The following is a 20,283-nucleotide window of genomic DNA, read 5'->3' as shown; positions in this document are numbered from 1 at the left end:
CTGAGCTGGCCACACACACACACATACACACACACACACACACACACACACACACAATGTATTAATTATTGAAACTATCCTTTTAATCAGTTTTGAAACTATCTCATTGCTGTTTCTCAATAAAATTAATTATAAAATTAAAAATATATTAAAAAAAACAAAAATTAGAGCAATAAATGGGTTAAGAAGATAGCCAATATTTTGGCCCTAGCCATCCAAGGTCAATGAGGTCTCCGGACCTAAGAGAACCTCTGCTGTGATATCCTGTAACTCAGTTGAGTCCCTGATCTTCTGATCAAGGAGATTATGGGACCACAGAGGAAAGTGAGTCCCCAATGTATACTGTGCCTAAGGAGTCACCTAGAGTGAAAATAACTCTCAGGCTTTCACAGAAAGCAGCTTGGTCAAGCAATGGCCATGACTCATTCAGATGGTGGACACTGATAGATCTAAAGAGGTGCTGTACATGGTTCCAAGGTAAATCCTGAGGACATTGAACTGACCTTGTTAGGTAGTGAAAGGTTAATTTTTTATTTATATAGGTCTTGCTTTAAGTTGATATTAATCATCCAGCAGAAAAATGTAACCATGAGATGCAAAAAAGCAATGACAGAATAATATGCTAGCTATAAAAGGTCCAAAGTACTAACAACTTCTGACAGCTGCCAACTCTACTGTTCACTCACTACTGTTATGGCCTATTGGATTATATAGGATTAAATGGCTAAATACAGATACCAAAAATCTTTGGACTGGCATTAAAAGTAAAAAGGTCCTCTAAAGAACTCTCCCAATACATCTTCTCCAACTGCAGTGCAACACCACCGTTCACACAGCAAAACAGGAAAGGGAGAGATGTTGGGAGCCCTGAAGCTGGAAATTGATCATATGGGGGAGGGCAGAACAAGGCCAGCATGCCTAAAGCAGTCAAGCTACCTCAGTCTTGAGAAAAACCTCCTGTCTGGTCAATTTCAGCAATTAGTTGCTAGGCAACCTTGTGTTTCCTAATACTAGTTCTGCAAAGGCATAAATAAATGCCTTTACTGTTGTTTTGAGATCCTTTGGCAACCAGGCATGGGCCACCACCCGACCCAACTCTTTTCTTCTTGTCTATTTTTTCTCCATTTCTGCTGCCATTTCTCTGTGGGGTATACTGGGACACCAACAAATCCCCACAGATAGTGACCTCTGTGGTTGCTCTCCTGCAGCCTGAGTGTGGCAGGGCAGGGCTGGTCCTGTGTTCCCCAGTTCCTCCTCCTACCTGGGGTTTGCCATCTCCTCTAACGAGTCACAGGACCACATTCCCAGCCTAGGCTGGACACTCTTATACCTCAGCAGCCCCCATAGGGTCCTCACCACATGGGTCCCAGCCTCTACTTTGTGGGACAAGCTGTACCCCAAAAGCTGATGGGTACCTCTGAATGAGTGTCTAAAAGAGCTGTAGGATGATTACCTCTGTCCCTGTCATCAGTAAGGTTTTTTTTCTGCAGAAGCAGCCCTGGCTCTAGTCACAGGACAGAATGGCTGAAGAGTAGTGGGGGGGAGGGCTATAGCTGTAGGTGGCCATGGGGCTTTGAGTCTGTTGGAAACTGTTTTACCTCAATTCCTCTGCCACCTCAAAGAGGGAGAGAGCTGGGGATGGGAGGTGCACTGCTTCACCACTGTTGGTCAGATGTGGAGCCCTTTGTCCTGTGTCAACCCAGCCTGTCTGGGACCAGTCCAGGTGTTCCTCAAGGGCCAGAACACACTGCTGACACCTGGAACCAGGGTGTGGCTATGAAAAGTCATGCTTGCTCACTCTGTCCTTGCAGATTGTCTTGGCCACTCCTTCCCGGACAGTGACAAGGCACGCTATCTGCCCGTGGTCCTGAGCCAGCCACAGGTTGGTTGGGGTGGACTTACTACCCATCTTTCAACCTCCCATCCCTCCCTCCTACCCTGTTTCATCCACACCGTGCCAAGCATGTGTGAGGGGCATTTCTGGAAGTGGAATCCTGACCCTTTTCCTTCTCCTTACACAGTGGCTGTAGATGCCATGCTCCAGGAAGACCTGGATGCTGCTGTTGCCAGCCTCCCTGCAAAGTCTCTCTTCTGCAGCACCACTTCTGTGATGTCTCCTTCCAAGAATCGCACCAGGTGAGGCCCAGGGACCCTACTCTATAGGAGTTTTCAAAATGTGGCAAAGATGTGAAGTGCAACCTTGACTAACGTTGCTTGCTGGTCACACCACCAGCAGCTTCCACTTTTGTCATTTAGACAATGGCAGGATTGACAGCTCTGTGGTAGTGTAAGAAGGTGTCCCCAGCCACTGTTGGGGCCACACCCCAATCTCTGTGCACTGGTCAGAGGGTCATTGTGTCTCATATCTGCATGCTGGACTTTCCAGGCACCCTCCCTCGCCCCCCTGTGTAAACCCCAGCCCTACCCCTCCACCCCGACCCAGGCTCAGCCAGCCTTTTCTGCTGTTTGATTTCCAGACTCTAAAGAGGGATTTCACTTGAATCATAAACCAGAAAGGCTGTTAGTACATCCAGGGTGAGAGACTCCCTGAGAAAGTCACCAAAGCCAAGCAGTGAGCTCTGGGCCCAACGGGGCCTGATACCTACCCTTGGGCTTGGCCAGCTGAAGGCCACCAAGTGGCCTTTGTTTTATCTTGTGTCTGTTGTGGTGACCAAGGCTGGCTGGCTAGCTGGTGCTGATGATGCAAGGTGGCATTGTGGGGCTGAACCTGGGTACCGGAGACTTTTGTCCTGCCTCCCCATGCAGCAGTCCCCTCTACAACTTGTCCTCATGTGCTTGCCACCTTCTCAGTGGGTGTGGGGAGGGTAGTGACTATGGGAGGGGCCACTACAGAATGCCCCTCAGTGGCGTGGGAACACACTGAAGATCCATGTTCTGTAGGTGGGTGGCTGTGGCTGTGCCCTTGTTTACCCTGAGACCTGGGCTGGACTTGGGCTAGGGACCTGTCCCCAGTCACACACACAGTCCCCACAGTCTCCTGGTCTGCTGGTCTGCTGCCTAGTCTCCAGCACCATGGACAGCACCACCTAGCCATGACTTATTGAAGGCTCCAAGGTGACTTGAGACAAGACAGAGGTAAATGCCATGTCCAGGGCCCTGTGCTCAGACCTGAGCCTGACTCCATGGCACTGTTGGGTAGAAAGAGAGTGGGGAGAGGTAAGAATGGTTCCCACGGCTCGGTAGGAGCTGTGGCTAAAATTTTGGCATGGAGAAAGTGCATTCAGTCTAAAGCTCTCCCAGCTGAGGTATTTTGGCCACTAGAAAAAGCATCCAGGAGAGAAGGAGTAAGTGAGTGAATGAGTGCTGCCCTCCTACGCTGAGATATGGGGACTTCACCAGCCATCAGCCTTTTTGTTTTGTCTTAAACAAACATTAGCCACTTTAGGAAAATGAAAACAGCAGTGTTCAATGCTTCTCAGAAATAACCTCGGGCATCATCAGACTGTGACCCAACAGGAATGGTCTCTCTGGGCCCTCTGTGATGCTCCTGGATGTGCCATCCCCTTGGGAAAGACAGGCACCTTCTTCCTGGTCTTCAAGGGCCTCCATAGACTGGGCTTCCTGCAGTTGCCACACAGAGGCCCCTGCAGGCAGTGGGACGCCCCTGCCTTGTTGCCAGCTGGGACCCCTTGATGCTGCCCTAGTCATTGTGGATTCATGGGGTGGCAAACAGTCATGTAGTTGTATCCAGGGAACCTGGTGAGGTGGCGTCGAGCACTACTGAGGCTGTCCAGGCCTAGAGTTCCCAAAATGTCTTAACTCCTGTTTGGGGGTGTTCTAGACCCCAGGAACAGCTGGGAGCAGCAACCACATGGCCTCACTCAGTGCAGAGCATGTAATGAGGTTGGGTTTGAATGGCTACAGGCTGGGCAGTCCCCATCCCCACCCCAGCTGCTTGGGTCCTGGCCCCTCAGCAGCCACTGCTGTCCTGCAGCTTCAAGGCAGTATCCAGCTGCGTGTTCTCCCTCCTGCGTCGGGCCAGTAGCTGAGCCAGTGCGGATGCTGGGAGCCACAGAAGGGGCAGGAAGGACAGGAGCAGGCAGACAGCCTGAACCCAGTGAGGGTAGATCTTCTCCTCCTGAGAAGGGAACAGCTCCTGGGGGCAGGAAGGCATGCTCAGTCAGTGTCACCTGGCCCCAGGAGTGGTGCCCCCTTTTCCCATCCTGAGCCCAAGAGCGAGTGGCATGAGTTACTCCTGGCAGGGAACCATGGAGATGCGGCCCAGGTTTCATGGTCCCCACTATGCCTTGATTTCTCCTCTGAGATGCCTCTGGGTGCCCTGGGTACCTCTGGGGGCTCTGTGTGGATTCACACAATTCTTCAGGGGGCCCCATTCCCACCCTTGCTACTCCCAGGCTTGGAGAGAAGTTTGATGCCATTCTAGGAGGGGCATTGAACTGAGACCCTGTGCTGTACCCTGCTTGCCAGGCTAAGGGGCACAAGAACTCTCTGGGGACCTGCCTGTCACAGCAAGCAGTTTTCCCTGCTTTCTGCAATGCACAGCAAATGTGGGGTGAGGCCCAGTCCCTGAGGGGGGCAGAGGCAGAAAACCCTGGAGTGCAGTCTGTGGGGTCCCCATGTGCCTGACCCAGGCCCACACCCATGTCTTGGGGTTACAGAGCTGACTTTTCCCCCCTAAGGATCTTAGAGCCTGTAGGCTGTAGGCTTCACAGTGAGCCTGTGTCCCCACCTGCCAGAAGCGGCAAGGCCTCATCACCAACAGGGCAGTGTCCATGTGTGAGTCCCCCACCCTGCCAGTCACTCCCAGAGTCTCAGGCACCCAGCATGCAGGGAGGACCTACATATTGGGGATTCCAGGCCTTGTAGCTGGGTGATCTGTGGGTCAGCAGGACAATGTAGGATAGGAGGATGCCCAGAAGCAGCAGGGGGCTCACCACCCACCACGACACTCTCCAGTAGAGGTTGGGCCACCGCCCAGTCATCCACTCAATGTCAGCACAGAACCTGCATGGGACACAGGCACAGGTGCACCCAGTGGACGTTTGCCCTCAGAGGGTGGTCAGGGTGGCAGGAACATCACCTCTGGGCAGCAGCTGGGGGCCTTGCCACAGCCCTGTGCTGCCCATCCTCCAGGAGGAAAGCAGCTCACCGTTTCATGCCATACACATAGACGACCCCAACCACCTCCAGGAAGGCAAAGATGACCAGGTTCAGGGATGCTGCAAAGTTGTCAAAGACCTCAAGCCAGTAGCTTCCAGACTGCAATGTGAAGCAGGTAGCCGAGAGGAAGCAGACAAGGCAGGCTAGCCCTGGGAAAAGTGGGTGGGTGGGGACACATGAGCAGGGCCTCCCTGTCTCCCTCATACCATTTTCCACCTCCCAACTCCTGTTCCTCTTGGCCCATAAGATCCCTAGGTCCATGTGGAGCAGCCTGACCCAGCCTCTTGCTGTGCTGGAGTATGGGGCATTGAGCAGAGTGGGCAGCAGACCCAGAGGCTGGACATGGGAATAGGCCCTGCAGGTGGCCAAGTGTCCACTCACCAGTTATGACCTCCTTGGGGACCCACTGAGGGAAGATGCCCATGTCTAGGAGTGGCGTGATGACACTCTCCATGTTCCCAAACATGGAAGACAGCCCCAGGCTGAAGAGCATCCCAAAGAAGAGCACAGCCCACACAGGGGCCCCCGGCATGTGCAGCACAGCCTCTGTGAAGACGATGAAGGCCAGGCCAGGGCCCGAGGTTCCCTGAAACACACACGGCCCTCGCTGTGGGCACTGACCTGGTCCTCGGGGACAAAGGCTCATTCTTCTTTCCTAGCTTCCACAAGTAGGAAGAGGGGTCCTGGGCCTCACAAAATGTGCAACCTACAGGGCTCCTGAGCCCACAGCCCCCATGAGCCAAGCCCCAGCCACCACCTGGGTCAGTACACCAATGGTGCGTGTTCCTCCCCATCTTCCTGGCCCCTAGACCTGCTGGCAGGACCCTCCTGAGACACAGGTGGGCTGGGGTCTCTAATCACTCAGCCTGCCCCTCAGGCACCTGGTCCAGGAAGTCCTGGAGGCTGCAGGCTCTCAGGGGCAACTGGGCTATCCTTCCTGGCTGGGTGGTGTTGAGATGCAGCAGTGCAGCCGGGTAGTTATCCCTGGAGATGCTTAGCTCCGGGAGGTTGAACTCATTGATGAGGCTGAGGATGTTCCTGCGGGGACAGTGAGGCTGGCCAGTAAGGCTCAGTGGCACTGGCCATGGGAGGTGTGGTGCTCTCAGGCAGCACATGGCAGGGCCCTTGTTCACCAGAGTGCCCAGGAGGCCACCTCACCCTCATTGTCTGGGGCAAGCACTGCTGTGTGGGCACAAGGGAAGCACGCACCTGTCCAGGCACTGCCCGTGGTCATTGGTCGCCTTGAAGCCCATGATGGCGAAGATGGTGATGGACGCGTACAGGGAGGTCAGGCTGTTGACCAGGGCGATGATCACAGCATCCCGCCTGCAGTTGTTCCTGGACACAAGCACCGGCCATCTGGGCTGCTGTGGACACAGCCGGCTTCCTGCCTTGCTGCCCCTGAAGCCTGCCTCCTGCCCCCACTCCAGTTGGTGGTGTCACTTGGCAATGATGTGGGTACATGGGGGCCTCCATGCTATTCCAGGTGACCCCTGTGAGGATACACGCTGCTTGTGTCACCCGCCTTTCGGTGCGTGTCATGCCCAGTGTGAATGAAATGTGAAAGTTGTCACGGAATGGAGTTGCTCATGTTGGTATGAAAGAGCCAGGAGATTGAAAGTAGTGTGTGACGTCTCGCAAATGACTGGGACAGAAACCTTGGTAAAAGACTTTCCACAGCCACAGCAGCAGGCCCAAGAGGACCCTGCCCCCAAAGTCCCCCCACCTGGCCCCACCCTTATTCACCCTGGACAGGAACGAGATTTCAGAACACGTCACCTCACCTCCTCACCTTGGCCTGATAACTTGCCCCTCTTCATCCCCTGTGGGTTTCTAGGTTGCCGGGGCACCCACGTTCCCTTTAACTATCTGCTGTCCCAGTGAATAGCACTGTTCTTTGGAGCCTGCCTGGCGGCTTTGGGCCCGACACACTTGAGCCTCCATCCGGCAACTGGCGCCAGTAGGGAGAGGCTTGTTGTGTTGTCCTGGGTGCCTCTGCCTCAGCCCCAGGTCAGGTGCACAACCAGGGGCCCCGTCATCCCATGTCCATCCCAAAAGAAAGAAGCACCTTGGCGCCTGTCACCAGGCCCTGCTGGCTCCATCACTGGCTGTAAAGATGTCCACACCCCAGCGGCCGCCTACCTGGGCGGGTTGTAGCTTGCAAAAGCAATGTGTCCTCCAAAGGCCAGAGACAGAGAGAAGAAGATCTGTGTGGCTGCATCCAGCCACACCCGGGGGTTCAGGAGAATTTGCACCTGGACCAGTTGGGGAGGCTCCATTACAAAATAGGAAAGCTGCCCGAGCTGGATGGACAGCCTGGCTGTTCTCGAACCTTCCCCAACTGCTTTGGGCTTCTAGCTGGGTGAGCTGCTCACTTAAGGGCAGCCAGGCCCTGCAGGGGGGCCCAGAATGTGGAGAGGCCACAGGGCCCTGTCTGTGCCCACTGTATTCCAGGTACCAGCCTAGGGCTTCTGCTGCCCTTAGACCTGGCCCTTGGCATTTGCCCCAGAACTGAAGGCCTAGCAGGGGCCACCTGCACACAGGCCTGGGCAAATCCATCTGTCTCTGCCAGGTCTCAGAGCAGATGTGGTGAAACCAGTACTGCCTGTCGCAGCTACTGGACCCTCATGGACAGTGTGAGGTGGCCCCCTGAACCTGAGCTCCTGGTGTGAGACCAGAGCAGGGTGTGTGACACCTGGGTGCCCAGCTGGCCTGCTCCAAACCCTGGTCGCTTCCCCCGGGCCCATGTGCCCCTCTCTGCCAAACATCCCATACGTGCCCGCGCCTACCGCCTGACCGCTGTCCTGTCAGCTGCTTCCACTCCATACCTCCCTTCCGCCCCACCCCCACTGCCTGGGATACACCACCCATGGGGAGTGCAAAGGAGGGGAGGCCGCCGGCCAGGACCACGTACATCGGGAGTGAACAGGTAGATCAGGCCTTCTGTCGCCCCAGGCAAGGTCAGGCCTCTGACGAGGAAGATGGTCAGGACCAGATATGGAAACAAGGCGGTGAAGTAGATCGCCTACAGGGATGTGGTGTGGGGCTGCACACAGGTACTCACTGGAGAAGCCCCAGAAAAACAGCTGGTCAAGAATTCCCCAGGATGCCAGCCAAATAGTTCAGTGGATTAAAGTGCCTGCAAGCAGGCCCAGGGACCTGGGGGTTTGATCCCAAGGCCTGCCTTGCTGGCCCTGTTTCCTGGGTGCACTGAGACTGCGATTGAGATTGGGCGTGGTGGCACACGCCTGTAATCCCAGCTCTTGTGAGGTTGTAAATAGGCGGATCACTATGAGTCTGATCTAGTAGTGAGACCCTGAACATCCTGTAGACCCTCCCCTAAAATACAAAAAAAAAAAAGAATTCCCCAGGGCCAGCAGCAGGCACTGGGGTCAGGTGAGATCAAGGTGGGGTCAGATGAAGTCAGGGTGGGGTCAGGTGAGGTGGGGTCAGCAGGCTCCAGCTCAGAAGTTTTAGGCTCATGTGAATGCCACATTTTTTTCATCTGGCCCTGACCTTAGAGGACAGGTCAACTCCTGGTGGGAGCCGGGCCTGGCCTTCTCCGTGGCTGCCTGCATCCCGGCTCATCTCCAGCCCCTACTCTCCAAGATTCAGGCCCTGGCTGTGCCACCTTCCCATCCTAAAGGCTCAGTCTCACACCATCCAGGCCTGTCTCCAGTGGGACGAGGCTAGTCCTGCTCAGGTAGGTCCACACCGGAGAGCTGCAGGTGGGGCTGGGGCAGCTCGGTGGTGAGCTGTGCCAGGCACAGATGGGTTTCTGGCTTCAAGCCCCAGAAATGCAGACAAGAGCACCTGCAGATGGACTTTGGACCTTCAAAAAGGGTGGTGAGGCACCCCCAGCTCAGTCACCTGCACCCCTGGGGAGGATTGACAGCTCAGCAGCAGGCTAGGATGCACCAGGGCTGGAGGCCGCAGCCCCATGCAAAGCTCAGGGACTGCAGTTGGGAGCTGAAACCCAATGTGTGGACTCTGCCACTGTCCAGAAGAACTGTGTGTGCCCAACACAGGCTCAGAGCTTGGGGCCTCAGTGTTACCCCAGCAGACACCACAGGGTATCTAGAGGACAGTGTGCCTAAAGCAAAACTCTAGCACATTTGCAGAAAAATGGGTCACCTAGAGAGCATAATGCTAAGTGAAATAAGCCAGACATATGGCTTAACTATTGCATGGATGTGCTGGGAGATAAGTCAGTGGCACAAGCACCTGCCTGGCAAGCACAAGGTCCTGAGTTCGATTCCCAGTAAGTACCAAAACCAAAAACACCAAAACTATCACGTGGTTTCTTCCACACAAGAAACCTAAAGTGTAAATAAATAACAAGCAAATAAAGGCTGGACAATAGGCAACATGGAGATCTTCTGCAAATGGGACCATGACCGAGAGGAGGGAGGGGACAGGCAGGGAGAGGAAGGGGATGGAGAGAGAATGATGCTGTGTGAGTCTGCGCCGACTCGCTGTGATGAGTGCGGTTGCTATATGCTGAAAACACACTAATACAAGAGTAAAAATTGAAAAAAGGGATAAAGCAAAACCCATGAAGGTGTAGCCACCACTGGCAGTGCTAAGCAGTGAATGGGGGTGGAGCTGGGGCAGGAGGTGCAGGAGAGGATTGGAGAGAAGTGGGAACCACTCTTTCCTGCGTGGTCTCCAAGGGGAGATGGGGAAAATGCAGATGCCGCTGACCACAGCCAGCCTCACTGCTGGGGACTCCCCACGTACGGCCATGGCCCTCAGGGACCCATTCCCAGGACACCTCCTGCCCTGGCACAGTCCTGGCCAGGACCACATGTGAGTGGGCAGGGCCTGGCTCGCTCACCTTGCCTGTGGTCTCGATGCCTCTGCTGACACACAGGTATACGACTGCCCAGCTGGCCGCCTGGCACAGGAGCAGCCGCCACTGCACAGCGCCGCTGTGGTCGATGTCAGCAGTGATGTTCAGTGTCTGCCGGTACCAGAAGTAGCTCACAGTGCCGCTGCTCTGGCACTCTTCCACCAGCCCTGCAAGGGAGCATCTCAGTGGCCATGGGCCTGGCCATCTGAACCATGTCCTGCCCAAGCACCACCACCCCTGGACCTGTGACATCCCTTCATGGCTATGAGGAGCCATCCATGGGGACCCGATCCCCTGAGTAGAGCAGGTGGCCTAGCTCCAACCCCACATTTTCCCATCCTCCCTCCTGTGTCCCCTCACCTGTCCTGTTGAGGTTGGGTGGGCAGGTACCCCAGGGCAGTGGCTGCTGGAAGGAGTTGAGGAAGTACCACAGCACCCACACCAGCACGGTGTTGTAGTACAGGCTGACCAGGAAGGACACGGTGAAGCAGCCCAGGCCTGTGCCCCCCATGCATGGGAAGATGAACAGCCACACAGATAAAAATGAAAGCCTCCCCCATCAGTTCAGGGGGCCTCCAGGATCCCCCAGTGCACAGGTGGTAAGCAGTCTGTCTGTAGCACGCACCTACTCCACCCAGGTACGGGGAGATGGCCGTCCACACCCCAATGCTCCCCCTCCGCAGGCGCTGGCCGATGGCGAGTTCGATGTGGAAGAGTGGGATTCCCTCAAAGACCAGGGCGACAAGGTAGGGGATGAGGAAGGCACCTGCAAGGCACAAGGTCTCTGCAGTCACCCCTGGGCTTGAACTGGGACCCCTGGCAAGAGTCGGGGCACCTGGTACCCACATGCCAGATTGGATGCTGGTTTGGGTTCAGTGTCATCACTGCTGACCATCACGGTTTGTCTTTAGGTGTCCCCCAAAGCCTCATGCAGTCATGGGCCGGCTCCTAGAGTTTGTGATTCTTTTTTTTAATGTTTTAATTTTTTTTAAATGTATTTAGGATAGAGTCTACAGGGTCTCACTATGTAGATCAGACTCCTACTGATTCCCCTGTTTTCAGCCTCCCAAGAGAGGGGATTACAGACATGTACCACCACGCCCAGTCTCAATCGCTATCTCAACGTGCCCCGGGGGTGGGTCTGGCACACCGGGTATTGGACCAGGTCCTGCGCCTGCCTAGGCAGGTGCTTTAATCTGCTGAGCTATCTGGCTGGCCCTTTGTGATTAGTTCTTTTTTTTAAATTTTATTTATTTGTGTGTGTGTGTGTGTGTGTGTGTGTGTGTGTGTGTGGCCAGCTCAGCCCACCAGGGGGCGGGGCTGGCTGGCATGTGGTGCTGGGGGATTGAACTGCGGTCCCTGTGCTTTGCTAGGCTTGTTCTAAGTAGGTGCTTTAGACCACTGAGCCATCTCACCAGGCCCATGTGGTTAGTTCTTGATGCAATGCTGAGATTGTGGGTGTGAGTGCTACCCCTGCCCTGGGGTGGGGTAGAATGCATTACAATGTAAGGAGGGGAGAGAGGCTTCTAGCTGCCGGAGCTGCTGCTCCACCCTTTGCTCTTTGCTGTTTGCCATCACCATGAATGATCACCCTCTGTCATGTGCACTCTGCCTTGGAGCCAGCCAAGTAGGAACTGATAGCTCTACTAACTATGAACTAAGTAAATCTTTCCTTCCTTAATTCTAGGTGTCGGGTATTTTGTCCCAGCAATGAGAGAAAGGTAACTGAAGCAAGAACCAAGTACAGGGGTGAACAAAGCCTGTGGCCAAGTGTCACTATACCCTCTCCTGGGTTTGCAGAGGGAGGCCCCACTGACATCCTCTAGGTGTGTGGGTATCTGTGGTTAGAACCAAGGTCTGGGAAGAACATGGGGACAGGTGTCCAGTACCTGTGATACTGCCTCCCAAATGGAAGCAGCCCCTGTCAGAAACACAGGTTCCAACCACAAGCTGACAGAAACGAAGGGTCCCTGAGCGAGGCTCCGGCTGGCCTCGCCACCCTTCCCAGGCAAGGGCTAGGTTTAGCTTTGGATTGCACCTCTCAACCACCTTCCCTCCTGCACTGCACCAGGTCCCAGGGCACTCCTGGGGACAGGATCCCCATGCCTGAGGAGTCAGAAAGGGCTGCGTCACCCCCAAACACATGCTGGCTCTGCTCCTGACACCACAAAGCCAGCTGGACAGGGACCCTGACCCCAGGAAGGAGCCTGTGCTGAGCCAACCCCAGCAGGACCTGCAGAGGGAGACAGTGGCCACGCCTTAGGCAGATGGCACAGGGCTCTGAAGCTGGCCAGCTGGGCCACTGCAGCCCCTCTGGTGAACTGTTACCATGACTCTACATGTCCCCTTTTACATCTGCAAGCAGATCTGAGGACAGTTGTCAGGTAGCCTCTGATCTGAACACTGACCCAGGCAGGCTCTAGACAGCTTCTTGTCATTCCTAGTAAGTAGCAGACCCCACTGCCCCTACAGAGCCAGCTTCCCTAGGATCGGCTGGGTACAGCCCAACCCAGCTGCCCAGCGCAGGACACAGGGAGAGTGGAAGAGATTGGCAAACAGGAGGAGGCAGAGCCTACAGAGTAGGAAGCCCACACTACCCGGCCAGGAGGACACAGTGTCTGGCGGACAGGCTAGTTCTGACTGCCAACCACTGACTGTTGTCCCCAAGCAAGCACCTGAGAACCCTGGCCAACACCCTTACATCCCACACCGAGGCCTTGAGACACTACTGTGGAAGAAAAGGCATTCTGTGGCAGGTAAAGCCAGCGGAGGCATGATGGGGCTACAGAGGGGACTGGGAGCCTTAAGAGAAGGTGGGTGAGGGAGGGAGTGTGGGGAGGAAGTGTCAATTACATGGCCACACTGGCTTCACACACACACACACACACACACACACACACACACACACATACACACACACACACAGAGGAACCCAGTTACCCAGTTGTATCCTTGCAGGAAGAGCCTAGGAAGGCTCACTGTAAAACTACAGACACCTACACTGCGGTGGAATCCACTGACCCCAAAAAGCCCGAGTCAAGGGGCCAGGGAGATGGCTCAGTGGAATAAGCTCTTCCCTGGCAAGCACAAGGGCCTGAGTTCAATCCCTGGTTCCACAAAATAAATAAATAAATAAATAAATAAAGCCCGAGTCAAGCACAAGGCAAAGATGACAGGTGGCCTCAGAGACTGCCACTCGCTTGGGCCAGCTCAGTGCCGTGTTGCCCTGGGAACAAGGCACATGGCAGCTGCTGCAGGGAGATCTGGCCCCACCACCTCCACCTGCTGTCCACACTGCTGTGGTTCAGAGTGAAAAGGACAAATAAACAGCTCCCACCAAGGGACACTTGGTGAAAAATCATTGTAAACCTTCTTGTCTGAATGTGGATTGGGGGATAGAACCTCAGTCACTCTACCACCAAGCTACAACCCTAGAACTTTAAAGTCTTTTTTTGGTAAAACAAAACAAACAAACAAAACAACCAAGGTCTCCATCAGTTGCCCAGGCTGGGTTAGAACTTGGGGTTTTTCTGCCTCAGCTTCCTGAGTAGCTGGTTTTACAGGCACAGGCCACTGCACCTGGATGCTGCAGATACGTTTTGCCACATTCATTACAATGTTGCTTTAACAATCCTATCTTTGAAGAAAGAATGTACACAGCTGAGTAATTATAAGTAGGAGAGGAAACATTCACCCTTGGTAGTGATGGATTCATGCAAACTGAAAATATGAACATCCCCAATTGTGTCTCCTTTTCTAAACAATCCATGATCATAACAGGACCTCAGAGGACACCCTCACCCTCTGGGGAGAGTACCAGCCATCAGGGACTGAACTATTTCATGACATTTGACCAAGCGATTTCACATCCGTAAACAAATGCCTAGGAAACAGCTCAAATGCAAGACCCCGTGGTATAGCATAATGCCCAGAGGGGGCCCTTCTTCCTTCCGTCAGGGGTGGGTACAGGCAAAGAGCTCCTGGCCTCGTGGCACACACAGGCGCTGCGGCTCAGCACCCTGGGCAGTGGTGCCTCTGCTGTCCCATTTCTGCGGCTGTTTCCCAAGGGCTCCACACACAACTTTCCAAGTCAGAAACTGGCCTTCACAGAGGCGGCTCCATATCACACAGAACTCAATCTGTCCCTGACCCTGGCTGGTGCTGTCCGCCTCACAGCCGGGGTCAGCCGGCCACTCAGGGAAGGCCCAGGTTCAGCACCTCGCCCTGAAGGTGACTCTGCCCCATTTCCCGTTGGAGAATGTTCCTATGACAAAAGCCAGAGGCATGATAGGGCCCCAGCTTCGGGAACCCCCAGACCTGGGCCCATGGAGCAGGGCTATCCCACCAGGCTGGCAACACTGAGCCCCATTCGCATGCACTCCAGGGGTGGTGGCACCTACCTGTCTCCTCCCCACCGCCCACCCTCTCCCCGCCATGACCTTGCACATGCTATGGGATGACCATGGGCGTCACTCTTGAATTAACAGGTTTTGGGGGGTTTAACGTCAACAGAGCATGGCCAACAGTGCTACGGGGCTGGTATACCCTGGCTCTGGGGAGACCCATTTCGGGGAGACTGGCCAGGGGGGGGGCTGCACCCTGAGCACCACACTGAGCCCCTGGGGAGACATCAGCCCCAGGTCCCCCACTCACAGTGGCAGGAAAACCTATGGCCACAGATTCCTCCCAGGGCTAATGGCCCTCAAAGACATGAAGAGAAGGGCGTGGGGACAACGCTGGGCTAGGACACCTGCTTTGAGTCCCGGACATGCCGGGGCGCAGAACTCCCAGGTGGGCCAGGGAGGACAAGACACAGACATGGTGCTCACCTCCCCCGTAGGTCTGGCACAGGTATGGGAACCTCCAGATGTTGCCCAGCCCCACAGCGAAGCCCAAGCAGCTCAGAAGGTACTGGAACTTGTTGTCCCACTGGGGCCTCCCATCCGCGCCTTCATCAACAAGCAAGTCCGGTCCCAGGGCCTGGGCCATGCTGGCTGGGCACCTGGTTCAGTGTGTGGGAGCTGGTGTGGGTGGGTTGACGCCTTGCTGGACTTGAGCCTGGGCACCTCTGAACTGGGCAGTGCCAGTTGTACTCTGGGTACATTTTCTCATTTATTTAAAGGAATTTGAATTTTTTTTTTAAAAAAAGGAATTCAGTTAATTGGTAACTGGCCCTGTTTCTAACACAACTGGAGTCTGTCCCCAGGGCCTGTGTACCCAGGCTTGTCCAGCATTTCACTCAGCCCTGCATAACCCAGCAGCATAACCTAGCATTGTTCAGCCGCAGCCTGCCACCCTGCAGCTGCCCTGGACTCCCAGGGATCACAGGTAGTGTCTGAAAGCTGATTTGTTCTGGTAGGCTGAGACAGAAGGACTGAAAGTTGGAACTTAACCTAGATGGCTCAAAGGCTCTGTCTCAAAACAATAGACGTTAGATTAAAAAGCTTAGTTTGTAGCTCAGTGCAAAGGTTTGGGTTCAGTCCCTGCCACTGTGTGACACACCTGCACACACATGCACACTTGGGCAAACACAAGCCAAACTCTTACTGCTGTGTAACTGAGCTCATAGCTCTAAGACCACAGTGATACACACCCACGGAGGTCACATGGATGCATCCCCGGATGCCTGTCTAGCGCCTGGCTTCTTGCAAAGGCCACAGCAGCAAGGCCGGATGTACTGAAGGCACCATGCCTGCCATGGACAGGAGTCAGAGGGCCGGCTCTGGCTCCCTCCTACCCAGCTGCTGCCAAGGGCCACAACATCCACACTCTTGCACCTTGCTACACCACAGGACAAGAGCCAAGTGCTCCTCATGTGCAGGCCTCCCACCTGGGGTCCATCCTGGGGGCCCTGCTGTGCTCCTGAGCTTGGGGTCCTCCCTCAGTGCCTCATCCAGGACCAGACTGAGGGCCCCAACCTGAGACTTTCACGTTCCAGGACTCTGGCCTCTCATGTATGACTGGAGTTTGAGCACATTTGTCCTGGATCATGACCTGTGGGTGACAGACCAGGTGACAGAAGCATTCAGAGGTTCAGGGAGTGGACTGGGGGTTGCAGGCACCTGGGGCCTGCAGGGAGGCGTCCCCTGGGGCCATTGGTCAGCTGCAGAGTGGGCACTGTCATCATTCCCACCTCCCTTTACTACCACCCCCACAGTCCCTTGTCCACAGCCCCTGTCACCTGCCTGAGGGGAGTGGGTGTCACCTGCCACACAATCACAAGCCAAGAGTGTGAGATAAGAGTGGTTTATTCAGACAAAGACACTTCTTGTCCACAAACTGCATTCCAGTCCCAGGCATGGACAGATGCATACAGAACACTGGGCTGGAGACAGCAGGCCAGGCCACCCCCATGAAGGCCACAGGACAGGTACCATAGACTCTCAGTTGCACAGCCCCAGTCAGGATCACACAGAGCTCTTTCTTGCTGTGCCCTTGGGACAGCCGGCCCCAGCCTCACCCCTCCACCTGCGGGACTCAGATCACTGTGCCCAGGTGTCCAGCTGGAGGGCAGAGGAGCCCACTGTGAGGACTCAGGTCAACGGCAGACCCTGAGTTCTAGTGAAGGAGGTGGCCAGTGTCTCTGGAGAGGAGACATGGCCCCGAGACCCATTCTATCATCCTTCGCAAATTCCCAGAAACCCCATTTCAATTTAAACTTAGATTTCCATGGGAAGCAAGATGACCATTGGTGGTGGCTGAGCTGGACCATCACAGCTGCCCTTTACGGGGAGGTCAGGTGCCTAGTGTGGCTCCCAGGAGGCATGAGGGATGGGGTGTCATGGTCCCTGTGTGTTGGGACCCAGGGGTGTTCCCAGCCTCCAGCAGAAAGTGCCGGGAGTCGTGCCCTCTCAGGAAACCCAGGGCGGGTCCTGCCCAGCAAAGCTGCTGAGCTCCACTGAGCTGCTCATCCGGCTGTGCAGCCGGAGAAATGATTAAATGGCTAGGAATTTACAGGTCGGACTCTGCTAGGTCTAGACCCGGGAAACCGGCCCGGGCTCCATCTTCTCTGCCTGAGTCTCCTCTCCTCCAACTTCTTGGACAGCCGAAGGGCCATGACCTCCACTGGGAGGTTGCTAGGTCTCAGCCAGCAGCAAGGGGTGGGTGCAGGTGAGCAGCCAACGAGGGCTGCTCCAAGGAGCCCTGGGCCTATACAGCTGGAGCAGCAGTGTGGCACGGGCCTCAGCTGTGGACCTCGGTGTGTGCAGGGCTGGGTGAGCCCACCCCAGGGGGGCTGGCCACAGTCTACACCCTGCCACAGCTGTGAGAGCAAGGGCAGAGGCAGCTGGGCCCCAGGGGTGGCTGTGTGTGCCACGAACATGTACATTTGCACACCTCGCCCGTGTGCAGTGGGCACACATACCCACATGTGTCTGTACATGATGCACAAACTCAGGTGTGATGCACATCCATTTATATGTACAGCACATACCTCCCACACTCTTCACACACATGTGTGTATATACATATATGCAGGTTTAGGCACGCATGTACAATATATGTACAACATATCCACATGCACACACTAGTGTTCACAATAAATATTCTCACACATATAACATGTGTGCATATGGACATAGGAACACAGAAATGCAGACATGCGCCTGTGTGCACATAAGCTCATATGTGTGCACATATACATACTCACCCATGTACATGCAACACATGTACATGCTGCCATGCACACTCAGACACATATCCACACATGTATGCATGCACACATACAACACCCTCACGTGCACTGCCTCCCCCACACACCTGCCCCTCATACACACTCGGACATATGCACCCCATGGGCCAGGCCCACTCAGCCCTTCAGGTCCCCATTCACGGAGATGGTGGACAGCGTGTTGACCAGCTCCTGGTGGTCCGATGGGCTCTGGTAGCAGCCACGGATGAGCTTGTAGACAGCGAAGCCGGGGATAATGAGGCAGGGCACCCCAGCCACGACCACCACTACTGCAGTCACCCAGCCTGGGTACAGCACCTTTTGGGACTTCGGGAACTCCTCCTGGAGAAGAGGTGGGGTAAGCAGCTAGCAAGCCCCCACACCCAGGGATGCCCACCTCCTGGTCCTTGTGGGTGGAGAAGAACCAGGCTACCAGTGCCTGCACCCCATCCCGCCTCACCCTCCTGGGGACCTGTGCACTGCTACCCGAGCACTCACATAGTTGGGGTCCCACACACTGTATGTGAGCTCCTTGTTGACCTGGATCACAAAGAAGAAGAGGAAGATGGCCAGCATGATGACCGGACTGACCACTCTCCACATGACCTGCCAGAAGATGTTGGGCTTGTGCCCGATCATGAACTCAATGTCCTTGTTGAACCTGTGGAAGTCAGAAGGGTGCTGTCACCTGTTGTGCCCCAGCCCACAGAGGCTTTCCATGCTGGATGACGACACCTAGGTGCTCTCCACAGGGCACAGGCAGCAGCCTTGAGGCCTCAAAGCTCTCACTGCCCCATCCAAAGCCACTGCCTCCATGTGGTGAGGGGTCGGGACTTGAGGGGAAGGAGGAAGGTCACCAGCTTGCCTCCCCCATCCTCCTTCCAGCTCCTGAGGCTGGATGGAGTCCCCACCCCCACCCCATCCTGTGCCCAATGTCCACATAGAGTTCCCTGTCGGTAGAAATCAGGAGGAACAGGCAGCGTGTATGTGGGTGGGGGTGGGGGGTATCTGTCCAGGGCCTCCGGGACCTAATGGATACAGGGTCTTGGACCTGATCGGCTGGGGGTATTGGAGCAGAGCCAGTGACGTGTCCCTCGGCCTTGTGCCTGCTGTCCTCATGTCGTTACGCTAACTGTCCACAGGTGCACAGCACTGAGGCCACAGTGCTGACCTGAGTCCCCACCCCAGCACACAGCCACCCCCACAGTTCCCACTGAATGTTCCTCACTGAGACCTCGGGATATGGAGACACTGATGGCCACTCCCAGGGCACAGCGAACCCCGTCACTGCCTGTCACTGCCCACCCTGACACTCCCTGTCCAGCTCCAGGGACCCGAGTCTCAGTGAGTCAGAAGAGGGGTCCCAAGCAGGCCCTGTCAGTGCGGTGCTCACGCTCACTCCATTATGCAAGTGCGGCTGTGTCTGGCCTGAGGATGCTCTGTGAGGTCTGGCTGAGTGGCACTGGATTCCTGGTGCTTACGTCCCTGGTCTTTGAGAGGCCTGAGCACTGCCCTGCCCTGCCAAGACTGTCCCAGTCTCTAGGCTTGGAGTGGGGATAGAGCACTCAGCTCTTCCCTGTGGGACATCCCAAGGCCCAAGCCCACCTGTGCCTGTCCCCCTTGCGCTGTCCTAACTACTCCCTGTGGTCCAATCCTGAGACATCATGGAGGAACTTTTGTTCCTGCTTCTGTCTTCCTTGCTGGCTTCCTGGGTTGCTAACACTACCTCTAGCTAACTTCTGTTTTGGGAGCTGGTTCTCAGATGGTAGGAAGAGGGAGGCGCCCACATGGATCATTTCCTGACTTCATGCCTGAGCCTCTCTGCTCAGACGATGCCAGTGTGCCCATGCACGGGAAACTGCAAACTGTCACAGCGGGAACCCATGCCCTGGCTCTGCCTGGGCAGGATTGTCATCACCCGCCTACCTGTCTACGCCGTACACGTACACCACGGAGAACATCTCACAGAAGGCCAAGATGAGCAGGGGGATGGAGCCTGCGTAGCTGTCCAGCAGAGACAACCAGTACTGGCCCGAGTTCAGCGTGAAGATGAAGGCAACGAGGTAGGTACCCAGGCAGATGAGGCCTGCAGGCCAACAGCAAGCAGGGCCAGCCTCAGGGCAGAGCTCAAGGCAGCCTGTCCTGAGTGCCTGTCCTGGCCCTGTCACACACCCACCTGTGAGCAGCTCCTTGGGCCACTTTTTGGGGATGATCTTGAGATCCTGCAGGGGCACGACCACGCCCTCCATGTTCCCAAACATGGACGAGAGGCCCAGACAGAAAAGCATGATGAAGAAGAGCACGGACCACAGCGGTGACACTGGCATCTTGGTGATGGCCTCGGTGAAGGTGATGAAGGCCAGGCCTGTGCCCTCCACGCCCTGTGTGGTCGCACATGGTCAGCTCAATGTCCTGCCTGCTATGCCTGTCCAGGCAAGGCAAGGACAGCTGGATCTAATCATTCCATGAGATTACTGGAGTTTATTTTTATTTATTTTTTTCCATAATTTTATTGAGAAACAAATAACAATGAGACAGTTTCAAGCCAAATTGGTAGGTCAGTTTCAATAATTAACACATTGCATACATTCTTCCTAGTGGTTAATTGCTGTACAAGATG

The 20,283-nt window shown here is 55.3% G+C and overlaps 2 protein-coding genes across 5 annotated transcripts in view; both read right to left on the bottom strand.

Moving 5' to 3' along the window:
- Positions 1–3,841: 3,841 nt before the first annotated feature.
- On the bottom strand, positions 3,842–15,069 carry Slc6a18 (solute carrier family 6 member 18). Of its 4 annotated transcripts, XM_004625182.2 has the most exons (12): positions 14,824–15,069; positions 10,620–10,760; positions 10,355–10,492; positions 9,980–10,161; positions 8,057–8,167; positions 7,285–7,397; positions 6,352–6,480; positions 6,024–6,180; positions 5,524–5,728; positions 5,132–5,291; positions 4,824–4,986; positions 3,842–4,117 (listed from the first exon to the last, which is right to left on the bottom strand). In XM_004625182.2, the coding sequence occupies exons 1-12, from the start codon at positions 14,981–14,983 to the stop codon at positions 3,932–3,934; spliced, it is 1,845 nt and encodes a 614-aa protein (XP_004625239.1). In that variant the 5' UTR covers positions 14,984–15,069; the 3' UTR covers positions 3,842–3,931. The 4 variants fall into 4 exon arrangements, with proteins under 4 accessions (XP_004625239.1, XP_023562746.1, XP_023562750.1 ...); XM_023706978.1 differs by lacking the exon at positions 8,057–8,167; XM_023706982.1 differs by lacking the exon at positions 10,355–10,492.
- A 2,605-nt stretch (positions 15,070–17,674) lies between these two features.
- Positions 17,675–20,283, bottom strand: part of Slc6a19 (solute carrier family 6 member 19) — a 16,232-nt gene continuing 13,623 nt past the window's right edge. The window contains exons 9-12 of the mRNA XM_004625181.2: positions 19,840–20,044; positions 19,590–19,749; positions 18,162–18,324; positions 17,675–18,005 (exon numbers count right to left, since the gene is read on the bottom strand). Coding sequence (XP_004625238.1) covers positions 17,802–18,005; positions 18,162–18,324; positions 19,590–19,749; positions 19,840–20,044 — 732 coding nt within the window. The 3' untranslated portion in view covers positions 17,675–17,801. The remainder of the gene's footprint in view (positions 18,006–18,161; positions 18,325–19,589; positions 19,750–19,839; positions 20,045–20,283) is intronic.

This window comes from Octodon degus, unplaced genomic scaffold (genome assembly GCF_000260255.1).
Source record: "Octodon degus isolate 3935 unplaced genomic scaffold, OctDeg1.0 scaffold00008, whole genome shotgun sequence".
In the NCBI taxonomy this organism is placed as follows: domain Eukaryota; kingdom Metazoa; phylum Chordata; class Mammalia; order Rodentia; family Octodontidae; genus Octodon; species Octodon degus.
Note: the sequence above shows the minus strand (reverse complement) of the source record. Positions and strands in the feature narration are given on the sequence as shown.

Excerpts from the sequence above, each read along its gene's own strand:
- Slc6a18 (XM_004625182.2), bottom strand. The coding sequence starts at position 14,983 with ATGGCCCAGGCCCTGGGACCGGACTTGCTTGTTGATGAAGGCGCGGAT. Across the intron at positions 10,493-10,619 it reads CCCGTACCTGGGTGGAGTAG|GCCTGGGCTGCTTCACCGTG; the intron begins GTGCGTGCTACA and ends TGGGGGGCACAG. Across the intron at positions 4,987-5,131 it reads TATGTGTATGGCATGAAACG|GTTCTGTGCTGACATTGAGT; the intron begins GTGAGCTGCTTT and ends TGTCCCATGCAG.